Source organism: Sturnus vulgaris, chromosome 9 (assembly GCF_052056855.1).
Source record: "Sturnus vulgaris isolate bStuVul1 chromosome 9, bStuVul1.hap1, whole genome shotgun sequence".
Lineage (NCBI taxonomy): Eukaryota > Metazoa > Chordata > Aves > Passeriformes > Sturnidae > Sturnus > Sturnus vulgaris.
In genome coordinates this window covers 25,514,517-25,537,052 of record NC_142251.1, presented here as the reverse complement: position 1 = coordinate 25,537,052, position 22,536 = coordinate 25,514,517, and the positions used below count along the sequence as shown (strand labels likewise).

Here is a 22,536-nt window from a genome sequence, read left to right as displayed (position 1 = left end):
GCTTTCCAAGGAAATATTCCAAAAGGGATTTTTGTTGCCTTCAAGGGGATGAAAAAAATCCACTGCTCAGCATATTGTGAAATATGCAGAGAGAAGGCAACAAGCTGCCATTGCATGTCAGATATGTGAAAATAAATGCTTGATGGAAGATTTTACTTTCATATTTCCAGGAGGTCTCATAAATGTGATAAAAAAAGGAAATTATGAAAATGAAATTTTGCCATTTTCTATTGTTTGAGCAACACTATTATCCACATCCTTATTTATTTTGATAGCCTTTTTAATTCCAAAAAACGAAGTAACACTACAGGGACTGCTAAATATTATTTTTCAGTGTCAGTGACCAGACCACCTTTAAGGAAATTGCTGTCATTTAAATTGCTTAAATGAAGTGTTCAGATTTCCAAAGACACTCAGCAGCCAACTACATCAAGATTAAGGCACAGGCAATGCATGATCGTGTTTTTATCCTTTTTGTCTGAATCCAGAGCCTGTGGAAGGTTCTGGGGAGTCTTCTTGACCTTCCTGTGTTTTAGAGCAGTGGGTCATGATCTCTGGAAAATGCTAAATTGCCAATCAGTGTTTTATGTCAGGATTGGTCTCTTTCTATATTAAATCATAACACTCAAAATCTTCCCAAGCCAGTGATGTGTAACAAAGCAAATATAATCTGCACCACCTTCAACACTGCTCCAACCATAAGCTGTGGAAGTCCCACCTGCTTCCAAAATGTGAGAATATTTTCAAGGAATGTTTTGGCACTCTTTATTGTGGGAAACAAATTACATCTGAGTGCTTAGGTCAAACCTTTTTCCTGAAATCAAAAGGTGGTGCACTGAGAAGATGAGGTAGGAGAACACCTGGACAAGGAGGTGCTCCTATATTGGGGCAGAAGGAGAACAGAAAAACTGACAATATTGAAGAACAATTGAACACTGAAAAGGTGAGGAGGGCTGAAGGGACACTCATGAAGATTGCACAGCTTTAATCTAACATGGGTGGACTCCATAGCCTGGAATCTCTGGAAAACTTAGTGACCTATGATAGCAGCAGGTCAAAATGGATCATCTAGTTGTCCTTTCAAGCTAAAAAATCCAGTGAAAGGGCTACTTTCATGCACATCAGGAAAGGCAAATGGAATCCTGCTTTATTCCATCAGAGGTGATATTTTTAGGTACCGTGGTAAGAACAAGGCTTGCTGGAATGATGGTGTCAGGGAGAACTTTGCTTACACAGTGATTCAGCCAAATGCCTCAAGAACCTAATGAAATTTGTTAATAAAGGTTGAACAGCTTTCCTATGGATTTTTGATAAGGAAACAGCTGCTCGTTTCCTTGGGTAGCAGTAGAGTCTGAAGGCCACGAGATCTGATAAAGGATAAGCAGATGGTTCAGAGTAAACAATTTGAAGTAGCTCTTGTAATTCCTTTAAGATCTTGGTATATAACCTGACACTAAGAGGTTATACAAAGCTCATTGAGCTAATGGTAAGCAAGTATTTATTGCTGGAGGGCAGTTAGAGAGATGAAAAAGCAGCCAAATTTACTGAGATAAATAACACTGCTGCACATCCTCCAAAATGGGATTTGAGTAGTTAGAAAGTGCCAGAAGAGCCTTAGTGAAATGCCATCTGCACATAAGGATAAACAGCACATTCTGAACTGGGATGTGTTTGGTCATGTCACCTGTACCAGCCAGAGTGGCTCAAAAGAGAATTGTCACTACCTGCAGGTCCATATTGCAGACCAGAGTCTTCCTATGTGGAAACCAGGACAATTCTTTGACCACAGAGCCACAGAATGGCTGAGATGGGGAAGAACCCTGGTCCAAACCCCTGCTGAAGCAAGGTCACCTAGACCCAGCTGCCAAGGGCCATGGCTAGTCAGCCTTAGGATAAATCCAAGAATGGAGGCTCCACAACCTTCCTGGGCAAACTGTGCCAGTACTAAGTCACCCTCAGTGACAAAACTGTTTCCTGGTGATCAGAGGAATCTCCTGTGTTCCAGTTTCTGCCCATTTTCCCTTGCCCTGTTGCTGGGCACCACCAAAAAGAGCTTTTGCTCTTTGCATCCTCCCTTCAGATATTTATAGACATTGTCCCTGAGCCTTCTCTTCTCCAGGCTGAGCATCTTGTCATCCTTTCTTTAAAAAAATATATTAAAAAAAAAATCCTCAGTTGTTTTATCTTGATCAGGAGGAAAGATAATATAGGGAGTAAACAAACCATCTTAAACAGAACATTTACTTCTTCCTCTTTAAAGTAAATCCTGCCCACAGATATTGTGAATGGCCTCAAGTGAACCCAATACATCTTATAGGTCTGTATTAGGGGACAAGATTGGTTCCTGGAGTCAGAAAACTATTTTGTAACATGTAAGCTAAGAAAGGGCTTGGAAGCAGAAAAGGTAAAAGTTTAGTTCTCATGTATTTATCTTTAGTTGACTCTGGAGTTCAGAGTGTCATAGAACAGAATTCATTAGTTCATTAATTCCTCTGCCATTAATAGTAGACTGTATGGGTCAGCAGTGAGTGCTCTGGATTATTTTGCCCCTTGCTCCTCAGAATGAAATTACTACATAATCTGGCCTCCTTTCTAGTGAATTTATTTTTTATTATAAATAGATTAGAATAGAGCAACATACTGTTATCTCTGACTTCCACTGATCTAGACACAGAAGTTTTTTAGTTTTCCTTAATAAAGATCACTTTTGTTCCCAGAACGTGCTATTAACACGGATCAGATCACACTGGTATTTGTTCATTTTTCATCATGGAAACATTGCTCAAGCTCCAAATGTTTCAGAATATGTCTCAATGGTTATAATATGTATATATATATGAATCAGTGTGGCTGGAAATGCTTACAGGCTGTGTGTGACAGCACTAGAAGAGCTGCTCAGTGGTAATGTATGATTTATATGAGGCTGGCTGCTCAATGACTAAGTTATCAATCAAAAATTCACATGCCAACTTTTTTCCAAGCACAGACCCATACAAGGTTACCTATCTCATCTTGCCATGGACATCTTTATAAAAAACACTTTATGAGATAAAAGCAAAAATATTCTAAGCTACCTCTGAGTTATGGAAGGTATGATTGGTATATTTATTAGATTAAAAATTATTTAGATATTTCAAGGGCTAAAGAGGGGTATGTGGCATATGTCTTAATGATGTTAATAAACTAAATTTCACACTTCTTAGTAACCACACCTACTAGCAATTACCAAATTGACAGATATATCTGAAGTTGGCATTTTAGTGATTCACCGAGCAGAGCTAAAGAGTCTTTTAAAAGCCCAGAATTTAACTCTTACCAATTTTCCCCTGACATTCATGTCACAAACCTGAGCATAGGACTAGAAATGTATCTGGCAATGATTCAAACTCATAATTAATTTGATGTCCATTATACAATTTGCTGTAAGAATCCTCCACAGACCCAGATGTGTGTGTTCTTCCAGCTTGACTAAAATTGCTGTTAAGTAGGTGCCTACAAAGGACATTCTTCAGGCACTGAACAATGTCACAACCCGTTCAGATAGGACAAAATATGGCAAAATATGTGCCCCTCTGAAGAGTCAATTTATTTGCCCTAGTTTGCAAAGTAGTAAATGATAGCATGGCTCCACAAATAATTAAAGATATCCAAATAGTCATTGGGAAAACGCACCCAAATGTACACAAAAACAACACATGAATTCATGCTTTTATAGTCAGAGGTGTCTGTGATCCTCCCAGGAGAAATATTGTAGGTTCTGATGTCCTCCTGCTAAAAGTGAGAATGGGGATGGGAAAAGATAAAAAAACTCAGATAAAAAACAGCATCAGGTTAAAAGTTGCAACAAATGAAATTTTAGCTGATACAGGGTCTCTTGAAATTATCAGTTCTCTTGAACTGAGGAATCAGTCTCTAACAATAAAATAAGAAATATAAAAATTAATTTATATAAAGTACTGTTTCTTCACACTCTTCTACTGATATTCTACTTTTCCCTTGGCCACTGTATGGTCTTCCTCCTTTTCTCTTTCACTAATTTGTTCTTTTTCTCCAACACAACTCATTAGAACCTGTGATTTTTTTTTTCCGATTTTTCTTTATTTCCTTCAATTCTTTTTTTTTTTTCCTCAACAATTTTTCCCAGGTCTGCTGAGCTCTTCTTTCTTTTCCCACCGTCTGGCTAGACAGCAGTTTCTGACAGCACTGAACAGGTGAGTTGTGAAAAAAAAAAAAAAAATAAATAAAAGCTGGTTTTACCTATAGTTCTCATTCTCTGTGGAATGGGAAGTTCTGACGATTGTTACATGAAATAAACCTTGATGCCTTAAGGAAAAATATGGATAGGGCCAGTTGAAACCCAAACCATTCTATGAGATACAGCCAAAGAGGGGGAAAATACCCATTTAAAAAAAAAAAATCTCACCAGATTCTTCAAATTCACTGTTGTATGCATTCCAAGTCTCACTTATACGGAGCAGGTTCTCTTCCATGGCTTGAATGTCCATGTAGGGACAGTTGCATTCCGGGAATTTGGGGCCACACTGACACCAGCAGTCATTGTCCTTGCAGATGAACTCCCCCTCTGAATTGCAGGCAATGTAGCTCAGAGCTGCCTGCACAAAATGCTCTTGCAGGTACTCAGGAAGGATGACCTGAAGACCTGAAGGAAATGGAGGAAATATTATGGTGTTAAACATAAAGGAAGTTCTGGAGCCCAGCAGCTTCCCCAGTTTACGTAGCAAGCAAACAAACAAACTCTTATGAAAACCAAAAATATATGGAATTTTTAGGACAATTTGCACATCTGTCCAGCATTTCTACTATAATATGTATTTCTTTTCTTAATAATTATTTTCAGATATATTCCTCACATTTTCCTCTCAGCACAGAACATCCATCCACCAATGAGTAACCTGTACTCCTCAGACAGAGTGTTTATTGTTCTAATCTTTCTAGGGGGATTGGGTAACATCACATTCTCCTTGAGAAGAGCTGCTGAGTGAACAGCTGCCAGAGCCTTGCAGCAGGAAATCACACAGCTGAATTATAATCCTGATGCCAGCAATAATACAGATTCTGAAAATGCTGATGAAGAGAAAGCAGCCCTGAGAGACAGAGTAAAGAGACAACACAATCAGGAAAAGAGGTGTAAACATTTCCATCTGAAATTGGGCTTGCTTTCCATGTTTTCTTTGGCACAACAAGACGGAGCTTGTCTAAATAATTCATTATGTCTTGTGATTCTATAGGGGCAAACTAAGAAGGAAGGGGGAAATTGAGTTGGAAGAAATCTTTGAAAAACAAAATTTGGCTGATTTTTTATTTTTCTACCATTGGTACCAAATTGCTCTGGGACAGTTAATTGGATGTGAAGGGTAGGACTAAAAACCTCGAGAAAAACCTCATTCTTAAATCTACTAAAGTTTAACATGGAAAGGGTGCAAAGTCCAGCTCCTGTGGGGCTTCAAAAGTCCTGCTACGTGTGTTCCAAGTAATTTCTCATCATATGAATTGGGCATTTGGTGATGTAAGTTTCTTCTCCATAGGCACTTGGACGATTTCACAGAGATTTATCCCTTATTTTTGGCATATACAAAAATATAGCTGTAACAGTAATTTCAGAAGCCTTCCAAGTCAAAACTCATATCACAACTGCTGAAACCTGGTCTGACTGTGCTTTCTGTCTCGTGTCAAAATTTGGAAAACTCTGCTGCTCCCTGACTAAATATTGTATTGTAGTTGTGTGCTTGTGAAAAAACAAGAGGCTGTGAAAAGACAAAAAAAAATCCCAGTTTGATTCTTCCATTAAAGAGTTTACACAGTTCTGATAATACACATGACAGCAAATGACAGTCTGAGAGACGCAAAGATTATTTTCCAAATTTTAACTGACAAACACCGTGAATATGCTGAAAACCACCAAAAATTATATTTTCTGGAAATATTCATGGCATGCCAGTGGAAACAACAAGTTTTTTGTAAAAAAAATTCTCTCTGGAAAATAATTTATGTTTTTATGGATTTAATGGATTCTGGGGAGAAAGGAAAGGGAGAAAACACATATGGATATTTTAAGGAAGAGGCATAGAATCATGGACCATCCTGAGACTGAAGAGACTACAGGGATCATCAACCCTGAGTTGTTAATATCACCAACCACCTCACACTGGTTTTCTGGGCGTATAGAAAATTTTAGTTAGAAAATTTTAAATATAGAAAATTTTAATTCTTGGAAATAATTGTATATCTACCTTCAACTGCAAATTAAGAATTGCATTGTTCTCTCATGGCATAGAGTTAGAAGTATACACAAATACACACATTAAAGAGAATTTAGTGGGTTTTTCATAGTCATAATTTGCTCATGCTTTGTTTTTGTAACTGAAAACAAAAATTATTAAAGGCCTAACACCATAAAGGTGAATTTTGTCAAAAAATTTTATATCCTAATATGCAGGTTGGAAAAATTCTGCTGGAATTTTGAAAAAAAAATATCGTTTAGAATGATAACTCTCTTCTTCCTTTTGCTTCCTCTTTCTGCTTCTTTCTATTTTTCATTTTTATTTATACACAACTACTACTATTTTCCTAATGGGTGCGATTTTAACCTTCCAAGATTTTTTTTTTTAATTCATAAGAGGAGGAGCTCTTTGACTCCATCTGATTTAGAGTATTTGAAAATGGATATCCTGCTCCTGTGGTGTCTGCATTAATTTTGGTGCAGCAAGAGCAAGGGGTGTAAGTCACTGCTCAGTATGTGCAAAGCAGGCTGTGCACACTAAATATCACTCCCAGCTTGGTGGAATCTCTGGGAATTCAGGCTGTTCAAGAGGTGTGCCAATGGATGCTAAATAGGGATGCAAAATGCTAACAGGGCCATTCAAATTATTTTCTGATGGGTGCAGAAATTGTTTCCATTTGCAAGGCAATACGAGGTACTGACATTTCCTTCACTTTGGCTGGAATGCACTTATGGCACACACACACACACACACAAATTAGGAAAATGACCTTTTATGAGGTGGAAGAAAGAAAAAAAACAAATAGCATGATAAATGTCACCCCATTCCAAAACAAATTAATGAAATTGCACCTACATACCTTGCAACTGAATCTTATTTTCAGGACTCTGAACCAGAACAGAGCTGACAGAATCTAGGTTGTCATAGTTACTGCAGCCGAGAGGACCCGTCCGTGTCTCTGTTACCTGATGGAAGGGAAGGAAGAAGCTCTTACTGGATTATCCAAAGCAGACTGAGGAGGAGTTCAGAAGATTATTTCATAAAGTTTCCCTCAATTTCAGCCAGAAATACATTTCAGACTTAATTATGGTGAAATAACAATTTAATTGTCAAAAGGATGAGTGCAAATGTTTTAGCAGCAGAAAATGTTATTTCTATCACAGAGAATCCTCATAAACACTACACCATTCTAATGCTACACAAATACTACAGTAGTATAATACTAGAATGCACCAACAGTCTAAAGACAATTTATTTTTCATAGCTGTGGGAATCACTATGAGCTTGCTAAATACAGTTCATAAAAATAAGGACTTCGATTTTCCCTCTTGAAAGTTGTGCACATGACAAGTCCCGCTTGAAGCCATGGAAAAATACTTTGACTTTTCCAGTGAAGAAAATCAGGATTTGGAATTAAAAACCCTTTATGAGCAGTATTTATAATGGTGGTAGTAGTGGGATGATTTTTCATATGGGAAGGGTCTAAGATAAATTTAGGCACAAAATTCCGGAAATTCTGTCTGTTGTAATCACCAAATCACCAAATGGCCACAGAACCAAAATACAGCTATGTTTATCAAAACACAACCTCCACAAGCAGAGCTCTGGCTTAATAGTGAAGGTTTGTATTTGGGAGAGAGCAGTTATTTATATCATAGAATCACTAAGCTTGGAAAAACCCTTTCAGATCTTCAAGTCCAAACATTAACTCAGCACTGCCACTAACCCACGTCCAAAGCACCACATCGTGGGTTTTGAACACTTCCAGGAGCAGTGAATCCACCACTGTCCTGGGCAACCTGTATGAGTGACTGGCCATCCTTTTGGTGAATAAATTTGTCCTTATGTCCCATCGAAATGTCTATCCCTGGTGCAACTTGGTGAATAAATACATTTAAATAGAAAAAGAGAAAAAGTTAGTAATTTATATACTTCCTGGAATAGTATATATAATTCTTAAGTGTCAACAAAGTAATTAAAAAGGCCAATTTCTTTTTAAAATGAGAAGTATGACCAATCCCTCTGTCCTGGACCTCACAAACAGTTTTCTGCTGGAATTTCCTACTTCTCTTCCTTTGACTGTTTCAGAAATTGTGGCCAGATTTACCCATATTTGGAATCTAACTCAATCTTGAATGCAACAGCTTCTATTTTCTATTACTTCAGGTATCACATTCGGCTCTGGATCTCCTGGAGAATAAGCCTAAATTACAGGGTCAGGGAGCAGATTTCCAAAACGCAGACATGCACTGAGCAAGTGACAGCCACGCAACGAGGGAAGCAACGTGGAATGTAAAGAACAGAAGGGAGAGGGCTATTTGAACAGTCTCATTTGATGGGAATATGAAGGTTTGCTGGTATAAACCCTGATTGTTCATGTTGCTGAGGGTTGCCTGGCTCACCCACAGCCTGTGGGTGGCTGCAGCTGAGTTGTGATGCTCTTGAAACCACGGAGATTTCACATTCTTCTTGCCCTTTGGCAAAGAGTATATGAGATTTCCTGTCATTACAAGCTCCTGGCACCTTTCCATTACTGAGGTAGAGTTCCTGAGGGTGAACAGCCCATGGAGAGGACACAGAACTGGCCTCCACCAAACCTGTGAGAGCTCAAGATGAATGAGGAAATGGGAACAAGCCAGGTTGTGTCCTCTCTGCACATATTTGGCAATCTTTAATATGTATGATAGCAGCATATTTGCCATGGTTTTTGTTGAATCATCCTGAATCAGCACAAAGACTCTTGCACAGGGATAAGGTTTGGATTGGACATGGCTGGAATGACAATTGTGATTTACCTGTGATCCTTCAGCCCTCTGCCAAGTAGTCTAAAATTCCATTCTAAAATAAGATTTTTTGGAAGTACCCCCAGTCCATATATAGAATCCTAATCTCTTTGTACAATAACAAAGAGTGTTACCTAGATTAAATAAGAGAAACAGCCAGAAGACAAAAAAAAGACAGGTAAATAATGTAGTGAATTTTATCATTATTCTGGCATATTACACTCAGCATTCATCTATGCAATTCTCTATTTAAAGATCCATTTATTTTACTGTTGTTTTTGTTCACATATTATTATTTTGATCTTCAAGCGTTTCTCTATAAAGCAATGCAGCTTTATAAAGTTATATGGAATGTACAGACTATAAAGAAAATATTACAATTACTATCCATTCCTATTACTCTTTTATGCCCCCTGAAATCACAAAATAATGAAGGGTGTTAAGTATCTTTGTAGTGATTGTGCCCCTTTTTGTGCATATTTCTTTACTACTATCTGAATTATGCCAGACATACACAGAGACAACCACTGTTGAGAGTGATAGCATTTATAAATACATTGGTTCAGAAGAAAATTATATAGGCTATGTTATGATAATAATAATATTAATAGACAATGCTCTATAAATACATCAATAAATAAGGACCTTTCCTAAATGTTAATTTTTCATTGCAATCTATGTATTTATATTATTCATTCTTTTATTTCTCCAGGTACCTTCACACTCTCTGTCAGCTGCCTTGCTCTGGTACTCTTCAGCATAGAAAATACATTGCAAGAAGAAATTCAAAATGAATAGTTTCAGTATGTAAAAAAGAAATGCTAAAGAATATAAAAATCATCCAACCATCCAACTTTTGATGGGTGTCAATTCTAGTCAGAGGTCAAAGCTGTGCAGTTCCATATGCTTTTGTATACTCTACACAAATCCTACTCCACAAAAACTGTAAATCAGAAAAAATTGTGAGTGATTGATAAATGAAAGCCTCAAATTTCTGTCAAATTTTCAGATCAGATGGAAGGATTTGATATTCCTAAATTATACAGTTACAAACTGGTTTGGGTTGGAAGGGACTTTAAAGAATATCTAGTTCCAAGCCACAGGGGCACTTCCACTAGACCACGTTGATCCAAGCTCCATCCAACCGGGTCTCAGAATTTTTGGGGTAACTTTGATGATAAAAAGGTAGACTAGAGAAGAAGAAAAAAAAATTCGAAAGGATAAAAATACATTAATTCTTGTTTGAGCCAGGTATTACTGATGATTTTATATCTTTTTGTTTCAACAACAATAGGAATGAAATTGGAAAGGCAATGGCACATCTTTAATTATCTTCCAAGCAGAGAAGTGTGACTATGTTCAGTCCCGAGATCACAGCTGAAAACTGTTTTTTCGGAATGTGTATGAAAAAAAGATGAACCAAAAAGAGGAGAGGGATAAGTAATAAAATAGAAATGCAGATTATGCTGAGATGTAGCATGGTCCAGAAGTGACTGACAGAATGCAAAGAGCACCAGAACCACATGTTTGTATTGCATGACCTGCAGCCCACAAAGAGCATTAGCTCACAAAGCAAAGCACCATAGAACAAAGTTATTAAATAACTAAAATCCCCTAAGAACCAGTAAAAAACACCTGTGAAATCACCTGATATGAAGCAGGCGTGATGTTGTCCACTGCTTTCTTGTCAGAGATTATCACAGAACAGGTGTCCCTGGGCAACAGTTTTCAGTTCCCAGAAATAAACTCTAACATTTGGCATTAATGAGACAAATGCCTACAGTTTTCAGTCAGTTAAATCTCATAACCATGGTGATAATGACCCGATTACAAGTGCACTGAGAACATACCTCCTAGCACTTAAGCAGGGCTGAATTCTTGTGATATCAGTGGGTAGTATTTCCCTGGGAAACAGCCTGCTTTTTTTGTCCATGATAATTAAGCCTATAGAAGACTTTCCTAATAAAAGGGAAATATATTTCTGCAGAGATTTTGCTCCTGGTGCATCCTTTTAAGCACACGTGGCTAATATTCCTAACGAAGTGCCCATGCAGAGCTGGTGTGTGTCTTGCATAAAGGACTGTCCTCTCCAGCAGGACTCTTTAAAAATGGATTTGGCTTCTAAGGATAAGAAGTGAGACAGCACAAAGGAGGATGAGGCAATGCTGGTCACTGCAGAACAGGCAGCTGTGCTCACATTCACATAAACCGTTTTAATACTTTAAACATTCAAATAAGGATTTCTAGCAAACTCCTCATACCTGCATGAGGGAGCAAGGTCTGTTTTGAGCAGTTGTGCTGACAGAAGATGGGGCAAAAGTGTGGAACAGGGAAAAACCTGAAGGCTTTGGGATTCTCCTGAATAACATGATGGTGATGCTGGGCTGATGGCTGTATCTGGTGATATTCGAGGTCTTTTCCAACTGTGAGGGTTCTGATTCCATGACATTCCTACCAACCTCACCTTCAAGCCTTGTCCTGCAGCCCATGCTCCCACCCCCTGTAGTCCCTACCCATTCTGCAGTCAATGCTCATTTCACCCTAAAAAAGAGTTGATCAAATAAATAGGCACTAAATGTACTTTCTATTTAGATGTGGATCTCCTGCCAACTCTCTTCTTTTTTTCCCCCCAGGCTTGACAGTTTTTCATAAAAAGTACCTTTATTCCAGCACTTCCCTTTGCCACACAATAGTTGCTGCTCCACTGCCCTATTTTTGTCATTGAACATATTAAAAAACTCCTGTTAATGAGTGTGTAATTAAAATAAGTCAAATTTTCTGAATGTTCTAAGCACTGATAGTTCTCATGCTACGGGCTAGATGAACATTTCTGAAGGAGGTACAGACAAACCAGAAGCATTCACAATGTCAGGGGTTGGATTCATGTTTTCAATATGATTTTTTTAATTGCCAGGAATCTAAAACAATACCTCAAAGGCATGACATATCTTCAATAGATTTTCTAGCAGCAAAGGGCTGACATTTTAATTTGAAGAGCCCCCTAACTGGGGAGACCTGGAAACACTCACATCATATTTTTATGTCATCTGTAAAATGGAAGAGGAACAGTAAACTTGATCTCTCTGCAAAAGAGATAATTGCAAAATTTCCATTAACTTCATTAGAAGGGAAATAGGGACTTCTTTCAATTTTCTGGGCAAGGAGATGACTTTGAATTTTACTGAATGCAGCACTAAAGCTTCCCAAGAGATCAGTCTAATCCTTCCATCCACACTTCTTTGTTTCTACACTCCCAGGAATTTACTGTGAACCAGACTGTTACCTTAAAATAAGAAGGAAATTGAAATGTATTCTCCTTACATAAAGCATTAAATACCTCAGAAATCAGAGTATTTCAGAAACTGGAAATGAACTCACACTATTTGAATTCTGCTCTGTTACATCTGTTGAAAATGCTATGATTTTTTAAGACTGCTCAGGTCTGTCTGATAGGGAACAATCCCCTCTCTGCTCAAGGCTATTCCCCACTATCTCCGGGAGCAATACATTGTCTGTAAGTTCCAGGAGAATCCACGAGAATATTGGAACAAGTCTGGCAGCACTGACAGCTCTGCCATGACTGCCACAATTTTCCCTTTTCAAGGACATTTTAAATCCGCTGCCTGTCAGATCCCACGTTCCCATGAAAACTTCTGGATTGCAGCAAGGAAGTTTGCAGGAAATGAGGCTGCTGGGAAGCCAGTCAGGGCAGCCGTGCCAGAGTTTATTTCCTGCACTTTCAGAAATCAAAGGTGCATCAGCCTCAGACAGAGAATAAGGACAGGCATTATCTCCAAAAGAACAGTTATCTCTTTTAATTAATCTTGAAGAAGAGATGACAGTGAAGTTCTCTTACAGAGAAATAACGGAGTTAGCAAAAATGTAATAAAAATGGAGGATTTTGTTTTAGTCTCCATTTAGCTACTTCTGCTTGCCCATATCTTACTTAGATTAACACTAATATTATCTTTTCTCAGCTTTTATTGCCTAAAGAGGCAGCTGAGCAACAAACAGTAAATGAAATCTATATATTTGGTTTAAAAGATAAAATTAGAAACAGAGAGAAAAGTGCAGATACAAATTAAAATAATATTTCATGTTCATAAAAATCTCAAGGTATCTGCAGAAAGCAAAAGCAAAGATGCCTACTGAAGAAAAACCCAATTTCCAACTTTCCTTCCTTTTCCAAACATAATTGCATTCCTTTATGAAGGACAAAAGGCTCTGAAGAAATTTGGAGGCTCATACTGTACAGGTTAAATGTCTTCTTACATTCTTACATTTAACCCAACTGCAAAATCCCATGCCAGGACTTCCCAAGAATATTGGGTGCAGGGTTTGTATCTTCATGGACCAGCTCCTATAGGCAATGCTGAGGCCACTCAGCATCTTTGACTGTGTCCACACTAGTTTGAAGAAGACAGAATGATTTGCCTATTTATAAGACTCACAGACATTAATAGTCATAATAATACTGCAGTTGAATGGAATTTTTTTTTTCTTTTTATGTTGGGAAAGTATGAATAAAAAATATAGTCCTTGCTAAATCAGGATGAAAAGTTAAAATATTCCTTTTCTTTTTGAGGTGTCAGGAAAAAGATCCTCTTGTTAAATATAAAAATTATCTTTGGATCATTTGGGAACATTATACCTTTAATATAGTTAGTTTTTAAAATCATGTATATACGATTTTTAAGAGAAAAAGAAAATTTAAAAAAAATCCAGAGAAAAAATGTGACAGATTAATATTAGGTTCTAAAAAGCACATGAAAGTCATTTAAAGTCTTGAAGCTTAAAAATCAAAATTATAAGGCCAGGTTAATAACTCTATTTTCCATAGAGATTTTACTTTTGATTATAGATTTCTGCGCAATTCTAAAACTTAGTTGCAATATTCCTTTCAGCAACATCTCTAACAATTCAGTAATTTAAGCTGTTTCCAGGTTTTATATTTCCTGCCCAGAAACTCCTGAGTTATTTGTGCTGTCCGTGGCACTCCAGCTTGGAACACCCTGCACCTCACAGGACATTTTTCATGTCCATTTTATTTTCCCATCAAACTCCCCCTCCTGGGGTTGTCATCCCAAGCTCTCACAAGGAATCACATTAGTGTCCATAATGTGGGTGTCTGCCTGGCTCACAGAGATGTGTGCAGGCATTTATTTTTAGGTTATACCCTCATTACTTCCTACCCATTTATTCCATCTGGTAAATGATTGTAACACATTTGCCCTTTCTGTCTCATTGGTACGGCCAACTCTCAATTTACAGTTTTGCTGAACTCTTGTTTTTATGCAACTGGTTTTTAGTGTGTTTTCCTGCATCTTTGCAGACCTACTTACAGACCAGGCAGCTGCAACTGATCTATAATTTCATCATTAAATCCCTATCAGTTGGTCAAGCTAAAGGGAATTTAGCTTTGCTAAATTTGTGTTAGAGAAGAAAACCAACTTAATACTGAAGCTTTAAACTTCATTTCATATGGCTGCTTCATTCATATGGAAAGTTCTGTCTGAGAACCTGGTGAGTCTCAATATTGTTATTTCATGAACTAAACGAGAAGAAATATTTTAATGTACAGAAGACTGCTCTTAGAATTAGGCTCTGAGGGCAGCGTTACCCAGACTGACTGCTGAGCCCAGCTGGAAAATACTTCACATCATCCTGATTCATGGGAATAGAAAGACCCATCAAATACCAAGACCTGTTCATTAAAACATACATGAATGTGTCCTACTATGGATAGGAAAAGATATTTAGAATATAGAATATAGAATCTTGTCCAAGGGGTTTTATTCATTCCTTTCTGGTCCTTACATAGATGAGCCAATGGCAAGGGCAAAGAATGATGTATCATAAGGGCAAGTGCATTTCTTCCATCAAAAAAAACAGAAAAAGAAAGAGCCACAGTTCCTATGAGCACAAGAATCTAGGGAAGGAGAAAAGTTCATAAGGAAAAAGAAGAAACCTATGAAAAGCAATACTTATTATCAGGACTGTGGAGCCCTGTGGAAGTGAAAGGACTTTGTTCTGCTCAGAATTGAAAGAATCTCAACCACCTGCATGTTTTGCTTTGTTTCTGTGCAGGTTTGAAGAGGACCATTAAAATATTTTTCCTGTCATGTTTTAGTCTACTTAAGTAGAGTTTTTTCTTACTCCAGTCCTCTGTTTGAAACACAGAATCCACAAGAATAGTGAGCCAATGACAGAAATAAACAGCCCATGTTCCTTCGGGCATAAAAACTAAAATGTGTTGGTCTGCTTTTCTTACTCTGGTATTGGTTAACACTGGGGAGGATCTGTCCTTCCTTGATGCAAATATCCCAAACTGACAAGTCTGCAGTGTGTGACCTGAGAGTTCTGCCCTGATACCACTGCATAATGGCTTAGAAACAATTGTGCATACATATGAGATAAACATTCTGATAAGCAAAAGAGCATAAAGAAAATAAGCAAAAGAGCATAAAGAAAAGAGCATAAAGAAAAAAAAAGATTATTTACATGTGTAAGATCTTTAATTGAGAAAACAACCCTTGTCAAAAGGTTTTTCACCTACCATACCATGAAAGAAGCTGGAAATGTAGATATCATAGTAGAGGTACATAGTACATATTACATGGGCTATTTATTTCTGTCATTGGCTCATACTCTTGTGAATGTCGTGTTTCAAACAGAGAACTGGAGTAAGAAAAAACCCTACCTAAGTAGATTAAAACATGACAAGAAAAATATTTTAATGGTCCTCTTCAAACCATTTTCTCTATTATTGTCAAGGTTTTATCATCACCTAATTTTACACATTAAGAATTTTATGAAAAAGAAGATGAAAAGATGAAGAATAAACATGGAATGATTTTTCATTTTCCAGACTCTAGATACACTTGGAGAAGATAAAATTAAATTTCCTTCTAAATGTACGTATTAACTGGGAGATTCCCATATCCTCCATTTTATTATTATAAATGTTGGAAAATTATGAGCTATTATAGCCATGACACAAAAGGGTCTTTTTATTATTTCATATTACTTTTAATAAAATTCGAAGGAAGACTATCCAAAGCCCATGGAATGCATTACGATTCCCTGGGAATTAAAGGGTTAAATTGGGCTATCCCGGGAGAGCTCATGAATAGCAGTTTATCAAACTGGGACGATGATAGCTGAGGCTGACTTGTGGAAGCCCTGATCTCAGTATTACCAACATGAATGAGAAGAAAATACCTCAGTGGTGTTTATTCCTTGCATAAGGTCAGAACCTCACTGTGAAAAACCAGAACCACTTTTTATTTTGCTTACTGGATTCTGCTACAAAGCCTGTAGAACAGTGATGAAACTTCCAACCTTTCAGGCATTAAAGATGTGAAAAGAATGATCACTCCATAGTGTAGAAAGTCTCCTATATGAATAATAAAATCTTTCTTTAACCCAGCTCTGCTTCAGCATGTAGAGGCATTATATGTGTTATCTTGTAAGAGATTAAATTATGGTTTTGCTGTGAGACATGCAAATTCTGCTGAAGCTCCATGAGAAGGTCTACAAGGTAAAAATAACAGTGAAATGCAGAAGACAGCAATGATATAACTCTCAGTGCCAGTTAGCTGTGAAGGATTCCCACACAAGAGATTATTTTTGACACTAAATGAATAGATTGAAGGGGATGATTGCAGATTGAATCATAAACCATAATAACAAAACATGCAAAAAATGTGTTATAGCCAAAAACTCTCTAGGAAAAATAATATGAGAATGGAAAACTTTCCACGGCCATTTATTATTCTCTAAGCTGATTTCTTCTGATGCAGAGTCTCTATTAGTCTGAAATATTCTTCCTAATCTGACCTCTATGTTCATACAAGCTGTTTATACATGCTATCTCTTATTTCTGAGAGCTCAGAAGCAGGGAAATGTTCTGTGAATTTTACAGTGCTTGCTTGACATTCTCTGACCTGCTGGCAAGCAGTAGCTGCCAATTAGAGGGTGGAGGACAGGCAGAATGCTGAAGTTTCCCAACCCCATACACAAGCCAGCCAGAATAAAGATCAAACTGAAATCTGTACAAATCTGAGTGCCTCCAAATTCCTGCTGGAATGCTCTGTCTAACTGCACTGTTCAATATGTTCACTGTGGAGCTCTCAGTACTAAAACCCTTCTCCATCTTCTGGGTTTATTTACTTTAATTTCACTTTTTTAAGGAGAAAAAAAAAAAAAGAGTATGGAACATTTAAGGAACTGTAGCGTGAGTTGTTTACAGGTTTTTGACAAGTGTGATGGCAAGTGTTGTGTGAGTGCTGTTAAGGTTTCTCGTTTACATTTGTATATTTATAGACTGCTCGAGGTTTGGGAGTCTTCATCTCCCTGTTTGTTTTTTATTCTTCTCTCTTGACTAAACTCATAACTAATAGAAACTTCAATTTGTTTTGCTCTATCATGCAATGTATTCTATCCTAATCTGTTATTTGTTTTGTGGTGTTTTGGGCTTTTTTTATTAAGTGGAGAATAGTTATCCAAAGTCTTTCCAAAATGCTTATCCAAGCATCTCTATCATGTGTTATTGCATTGTTCTGAAAGCAGCTCACGCTGTGCTGCCAACGAGCAGGGGATGCTGTAACTCCTTGCACTCATTACTCCCCTGCACACACTGCTGCAAAGATATCCAGGGTGTAGCTGGTCTTGGAGGCTGCTGAGACACATCTTTAATGAATGTCTCGTGCTGTGATGCCGCTGAGTGAGAACTGAGATTGGTCTGTGAAATGTTACAGCCTTAACTGGCTCTGGAACCACAGCATCCCAGACCTGTTTGGGTGGGAAGCCCATTCCATCCCACCCCTGCCCTGGGCAGGGACACCTTCCACTAGCCCAGGTTGCTCCAAGCCCTGTCCAACCTGGCCTTGGACACTTGCAGGGATCCAGGGGCAGCCACAGCTTCTCTGGGCACCCTGTGCCAGGGCCTCACCACCCTCACAGGGGAGGAATTTCTTCCCAATACCCCACCTAACCCTGCCCTCCTTCAGCTTAACGTCATTTTCCCTTCTCCCATCACTGCTTGTCCTTGTCAAAAATTCCTCTCCAGCCTTCTTGAAAGCCCCCTTTAGATATTTTAGGTTCTCCCCCTGCTTTTCTCTCCCTCTCTGAAATACCGATGGCCAGATTTTCACAGAGGTTGTGCTATTTTACACCTGCTCAAGAACTAACCTCTAGGTTACCTTTCAGAGAAAGCAGCCCTGGAGATTCAGTTTAATTAAAACTCAACTGTCCAAATTAATTAAAGGGTTTTTTTAATATCATCACCTTAAATTCCTCAATAAGATATGGAAATAGATACCTAACCTTTCACTTGGTGTATTCTTAAAATTAGTGAATAGTGCACACATAGCAGTCACAAGATACCTTGCTATACCTATGGTGAATTTAATCCAAAGATCTCCAACAGTTTTCACATTAAAATAAGTATGAAACCTCAGGTATTTAATTTTTATAGTGACATAACCCCAAATATCATCCCGTGCAGTAAAAGATGGTACAGAGCCTTCTTTGCTACCTTTGGGTGACGCCCAAAGTCTAATTGCAGGTCCCAGTCCTTCTGGCAAGATGAAAAATAATCCAAATTGAAATTTAAAATTCATACCTAGCCATATTAACAGCAAGATGGGTTTGCAAAGCTCTTAATATAGAGTGAGATTTCTAAAGATACCTGCAAAAGTATTTAATTCTGGCAGAAATTTCAGGAAAGGAAAACATTCGAGGTCACAATTCCTATATTTTTCCTAACATTTAACTCCTCCTTGGAAAAATATCAAGCTTTAGTCTTGTATGAAGGTAGTCTGATTTCCCAGGGTAGTGGAGAGCTTGGCATTTCATAATGGTCCTGAACAATATCTGTCCTTGTAAATCTGTCCTGTGGCTTTTCCTTGACATTCCTGTGTCACCAAACCTACACAACGGGGAAACCCCATTTTTTTATAAGGATCAATAGTTCCTGGCTCTTAATTTTGTCTATTGTTACAATTAAATTTACATTTATATTTCATTTCTTCAATGAACTCAATAAAACCCTGCTATCACAGGACTTTCCAATACAGTTTCTAACTGTGATTTTATACTTTAAAGCTGTTGCTGGGGAAATTTTTTTCAAAGTCTCTACAAGGTTTCACAGCTGTACAGTCTTAAATTCCATCCACAAACTGAATGGATAAAATGAGGGCAAGAAGGGCTCGAGATCTGGATTTCAAAAGCTTCCCAAAAATTGTCTGTTTATACAAAATTGTGCAAACTGTTGAGATTTAGAATTTGCCAGAAACCTGACAAAAGCTCAAGGCTTTGTAGTATTTCAGCATTTCTACTTTTGATTATGGCAATTACTTGAATTCATGGAAAAACACATGCAAGTAGGAGGTATAAAGGAAAAAAAAATTGAACCAAGCAAGCTTTTTCAGACAAAACAAAGAAAACACAAAAAATTAAAGTCTGTATTTCAGTCTGAGTTTTGAGTGAGAAATTATTTTTCATTACACTTAAGTTTTCCCCACTAACAGCCCACCATGAGTCATTCACGGGTTAATTATAGATAATCAGATATAGTTACCACCACAATAGAGCCCTGTTCTTTGTAATCTAAACTTCTCAGATAAAACAAAATGCTTAAATCTCTCATAGCAAGGAAAAAAAGTGGTTTGGGGAAAGTAAAAAGCAAATTGCACAATAAAATTAATTGGAATTACAGGGCACGTTCTCAGGGATGTTTATTCTTTCTCACTCAGATGGAATAAATGGGCTGTAAATAGCTGTAAATAGCTGAATAGTGGAAAATTCAGTTTATGCATCTGTTCTTCTGTTGCCTCCTGTTCCTTTGTTGCACTGTGGCTGTCCCAGAACTGTTTGGACTCTACAATAACACCTCTGCTGTGCTTATCTGGCCCAGCTCCCACAAAAGGAGATATATTCTGGGATGGAATACAATATCCTCCAAGAGACAGCTATGGAACAGCCTCACTTCATTAATGGCAATGCCATAACATAACTGTGTTTATAATTTTGCAGAACGCAGTGAGACCATTCAGTAATATTTAATTTACTGTTACCAAGGTGGTTTTTCTGTGTTCTGCACAACTGTTTGGACTCATGTTTGTTAGGGGCCATGCTGGAATTACAGCTTGTTGCAAATTGGAATCATGGTCATCTGAGAGGAGCACGCTGCTGTCTCCCAGAGCTGGGGCTCAGGAAGCAGGGTGAGATGCAGATGTACTGTGCACACCCACCCACAATCACAAAAGTCTCGAATGAGCTGGTGGGAGTGCAGTCACACCACCTGGGCGAGCTCAGCAGGCTCATTCTGCCAGTGGGCAGTGACAGGACATGAAAAAAAAATGCTGCCTTTATTTGTATTCTGCTGCCTTTATTTATATTCTGTTGCCTTTATCTGTATTCTGCTCCCACAGCCAGGCAGGGTTTTATTAGACAAGAGCAGAGCACACCCCATCATCCTAATAGGTTGTTAATAAGGAGAACCAACAGCCATCCGTGCAGCTGAAGAGAGGTTTTCATAGGAAAAAACGCCTCTAAAATGAGCATGCCAAGGAAGTGATGTAGGACATGTCATATTTCAAACACAACAGGCTGTATGTTCATGTAAATGCTATGCAAATGAGACAGAGCCCTCAGGCACCTGGTGAGGTTCCAGTGAGGCCCTGGAAGCTCCAAACTGTTGATTTAGCACATAAGCCTTAGCACTTGCAGTAAAATGCATGTGCAAAAATCATATTGAAAGAGTGTATGTGTCAGGGACTTTGAAATCTATTAAATATTGATACAAGCTATGGGCTCTTCCCATGGGCATTTGGATTTCCAGTCAGCAGATGTTGCCATGGGATGATGTTACCTCTTTTAATGTGGAATAAATAGTGGATTCTCTGCGTGGTTAATGTAAGGCCTGCATCAGCAGAAGCCTCAATGCTACTTTTAAGGATAATTATGTCATAAGTAGTAGGAGAAACAAAAAAAATGACAAGAAAGGACACAGAATTAATATAGCTATTTGTTTAGAAGACACATCACATGTGGATAAAAAATATCCTTTTTTAAGAGAAAATCTGCAAATTTTTTTCATAGAAATATAGAAAAAAAGAGGTGTGAGAGTGATGTAGTCTAACCTGAAAAGGGATGCTTATACCGATTTGGGGGAAAAAAGAAGAAACACATATTGGCTTTGTTTGTGGGGCGTTATGTGGTTTTGGAGGGAAGAAATTGTACTTGTAATCTCTTCTCAAACAATATTTTAGAGGTATCTTAGCCATCAAGATAGCTGTCTCTGAGCACTACAATCAGAAAATAAGTTGATGTGCAAGCAGTTGTGCTATCTTTTCCTAATTCCTGCTGCAGTTTCAGATTGCTCATTGTCACAGGAAATGTGACAAACAATAAGTCAAACAGCAAGGCAAATTATTCCTGTTCATTTTGAGGCCCCAAACTCCAGGAACTTGAGTGGCAGATTTCATTTGTGTGCCAGAGTGCTCTGATTTAACTGCAAATGTCAGGGCTTTTGATTTGTGTTTTAAGGCTTCTCTGTTCCATATCACATTTTCATTTGGTTGTTTTATTCAGATATGCATTCCCAACACAGTAGTTATGTTCTTCCTAGTAAGAGCATGAGTTATATGAAACATTTTTTATATTCTCCACTCTCTCTTCCTAAGATATAAACAACCCCTGTTAGCATGGTAGAGTCTAGAATACTGCAGATGAAAAAGCCATCCAAAATTAATTAAAAATGACAGTCTCAAATACTAACTAGATTCTGAAGATGATTTTTGTTCTTGTTGTTGCTAACTAGTCAGCAATCAAAAATGATTGCTGGGAAAACTTCTAATATTACCTTAGAATTTCAGGGATTTCTCAACCTGTTGCAATACCTTTACCTTAGATTTCTTTGATGCTGGTCAAAAGGGAGTTATGCCAAGCTGTGAGACCTTTCCTTGGGCTCCTTTGGCAAATCCCTCGTGCAGAGGAAGGCTTTGAGCAGCGCTGCAGTGAGCATGACAGACACGGGAGGGGCTGGTGTTGAAAATGATACAACTTTTAAAATTTTTTATGAACTTTGGTCTAGGGCTTTGTTTGTCTTTGCCCAGGGGAAAGGAATTAAAGTTTCTTTTCAAAAGGCTGTTGCCTGGGCAAGGCCTGATGATCTTGACATCTACAGCCTGGGAGTGGTACATGAGGATCTAATTAGCATCAAAGGCAAAGGGATCAATACCCATAGGAAACCAAATATTGAGAATTGTGTACTTTGGGACCAATGAACATTGAATCAATTAATTTCTCTGGATTTTGCCTGTATAAGTATGTGAAAAGTCTAGTAAAAAAAACACGTGTAACAGAAGTATTTACTCTGCACAACCCGAGCAATATGTGGGTGAAATTATCTCTGTTGCACATCTTGGCCAGAACAACATCCTGTCCAGAATAAAGTAATGCCTTAATTCTCTAACACTAAAAGTTATTGGAGAGTGTTTGTTTTT

The 22,536-nt window shown here is 37.9% G+C and overlaps 1 protein-coding gene across 2 annotated transcripts in view; it reads right to left on the bottom strand.

The window, feature by feature from the left end:
- The window catches only part of BRINP3 (BMP/retinoic acid inducible neural specific 3), a 195,337-nt gene that overhangs the window by 53,846 nt on the left and 118,955 nt on the right, over positions 1-22,536 (bottom strand). For both annotated transcript variants that reach the window (XM_014884307.2, XM_014884306.2), the window contains exons 5-6: positions 7,102-7,207; positions 4,424-4,660 (exon numbers count right to left, since the gene is read on the bottom strand). In XM_014884307.2, the coding sequence (XP_014739793.2) occupies positions 4,424-4,660; positions 7,102-7,207 (343 nt within the window). The remainder of the gene's footprint in view (positions 1-4,423; positions 4,661-7,101; positions 7,208-22,536) is intronic.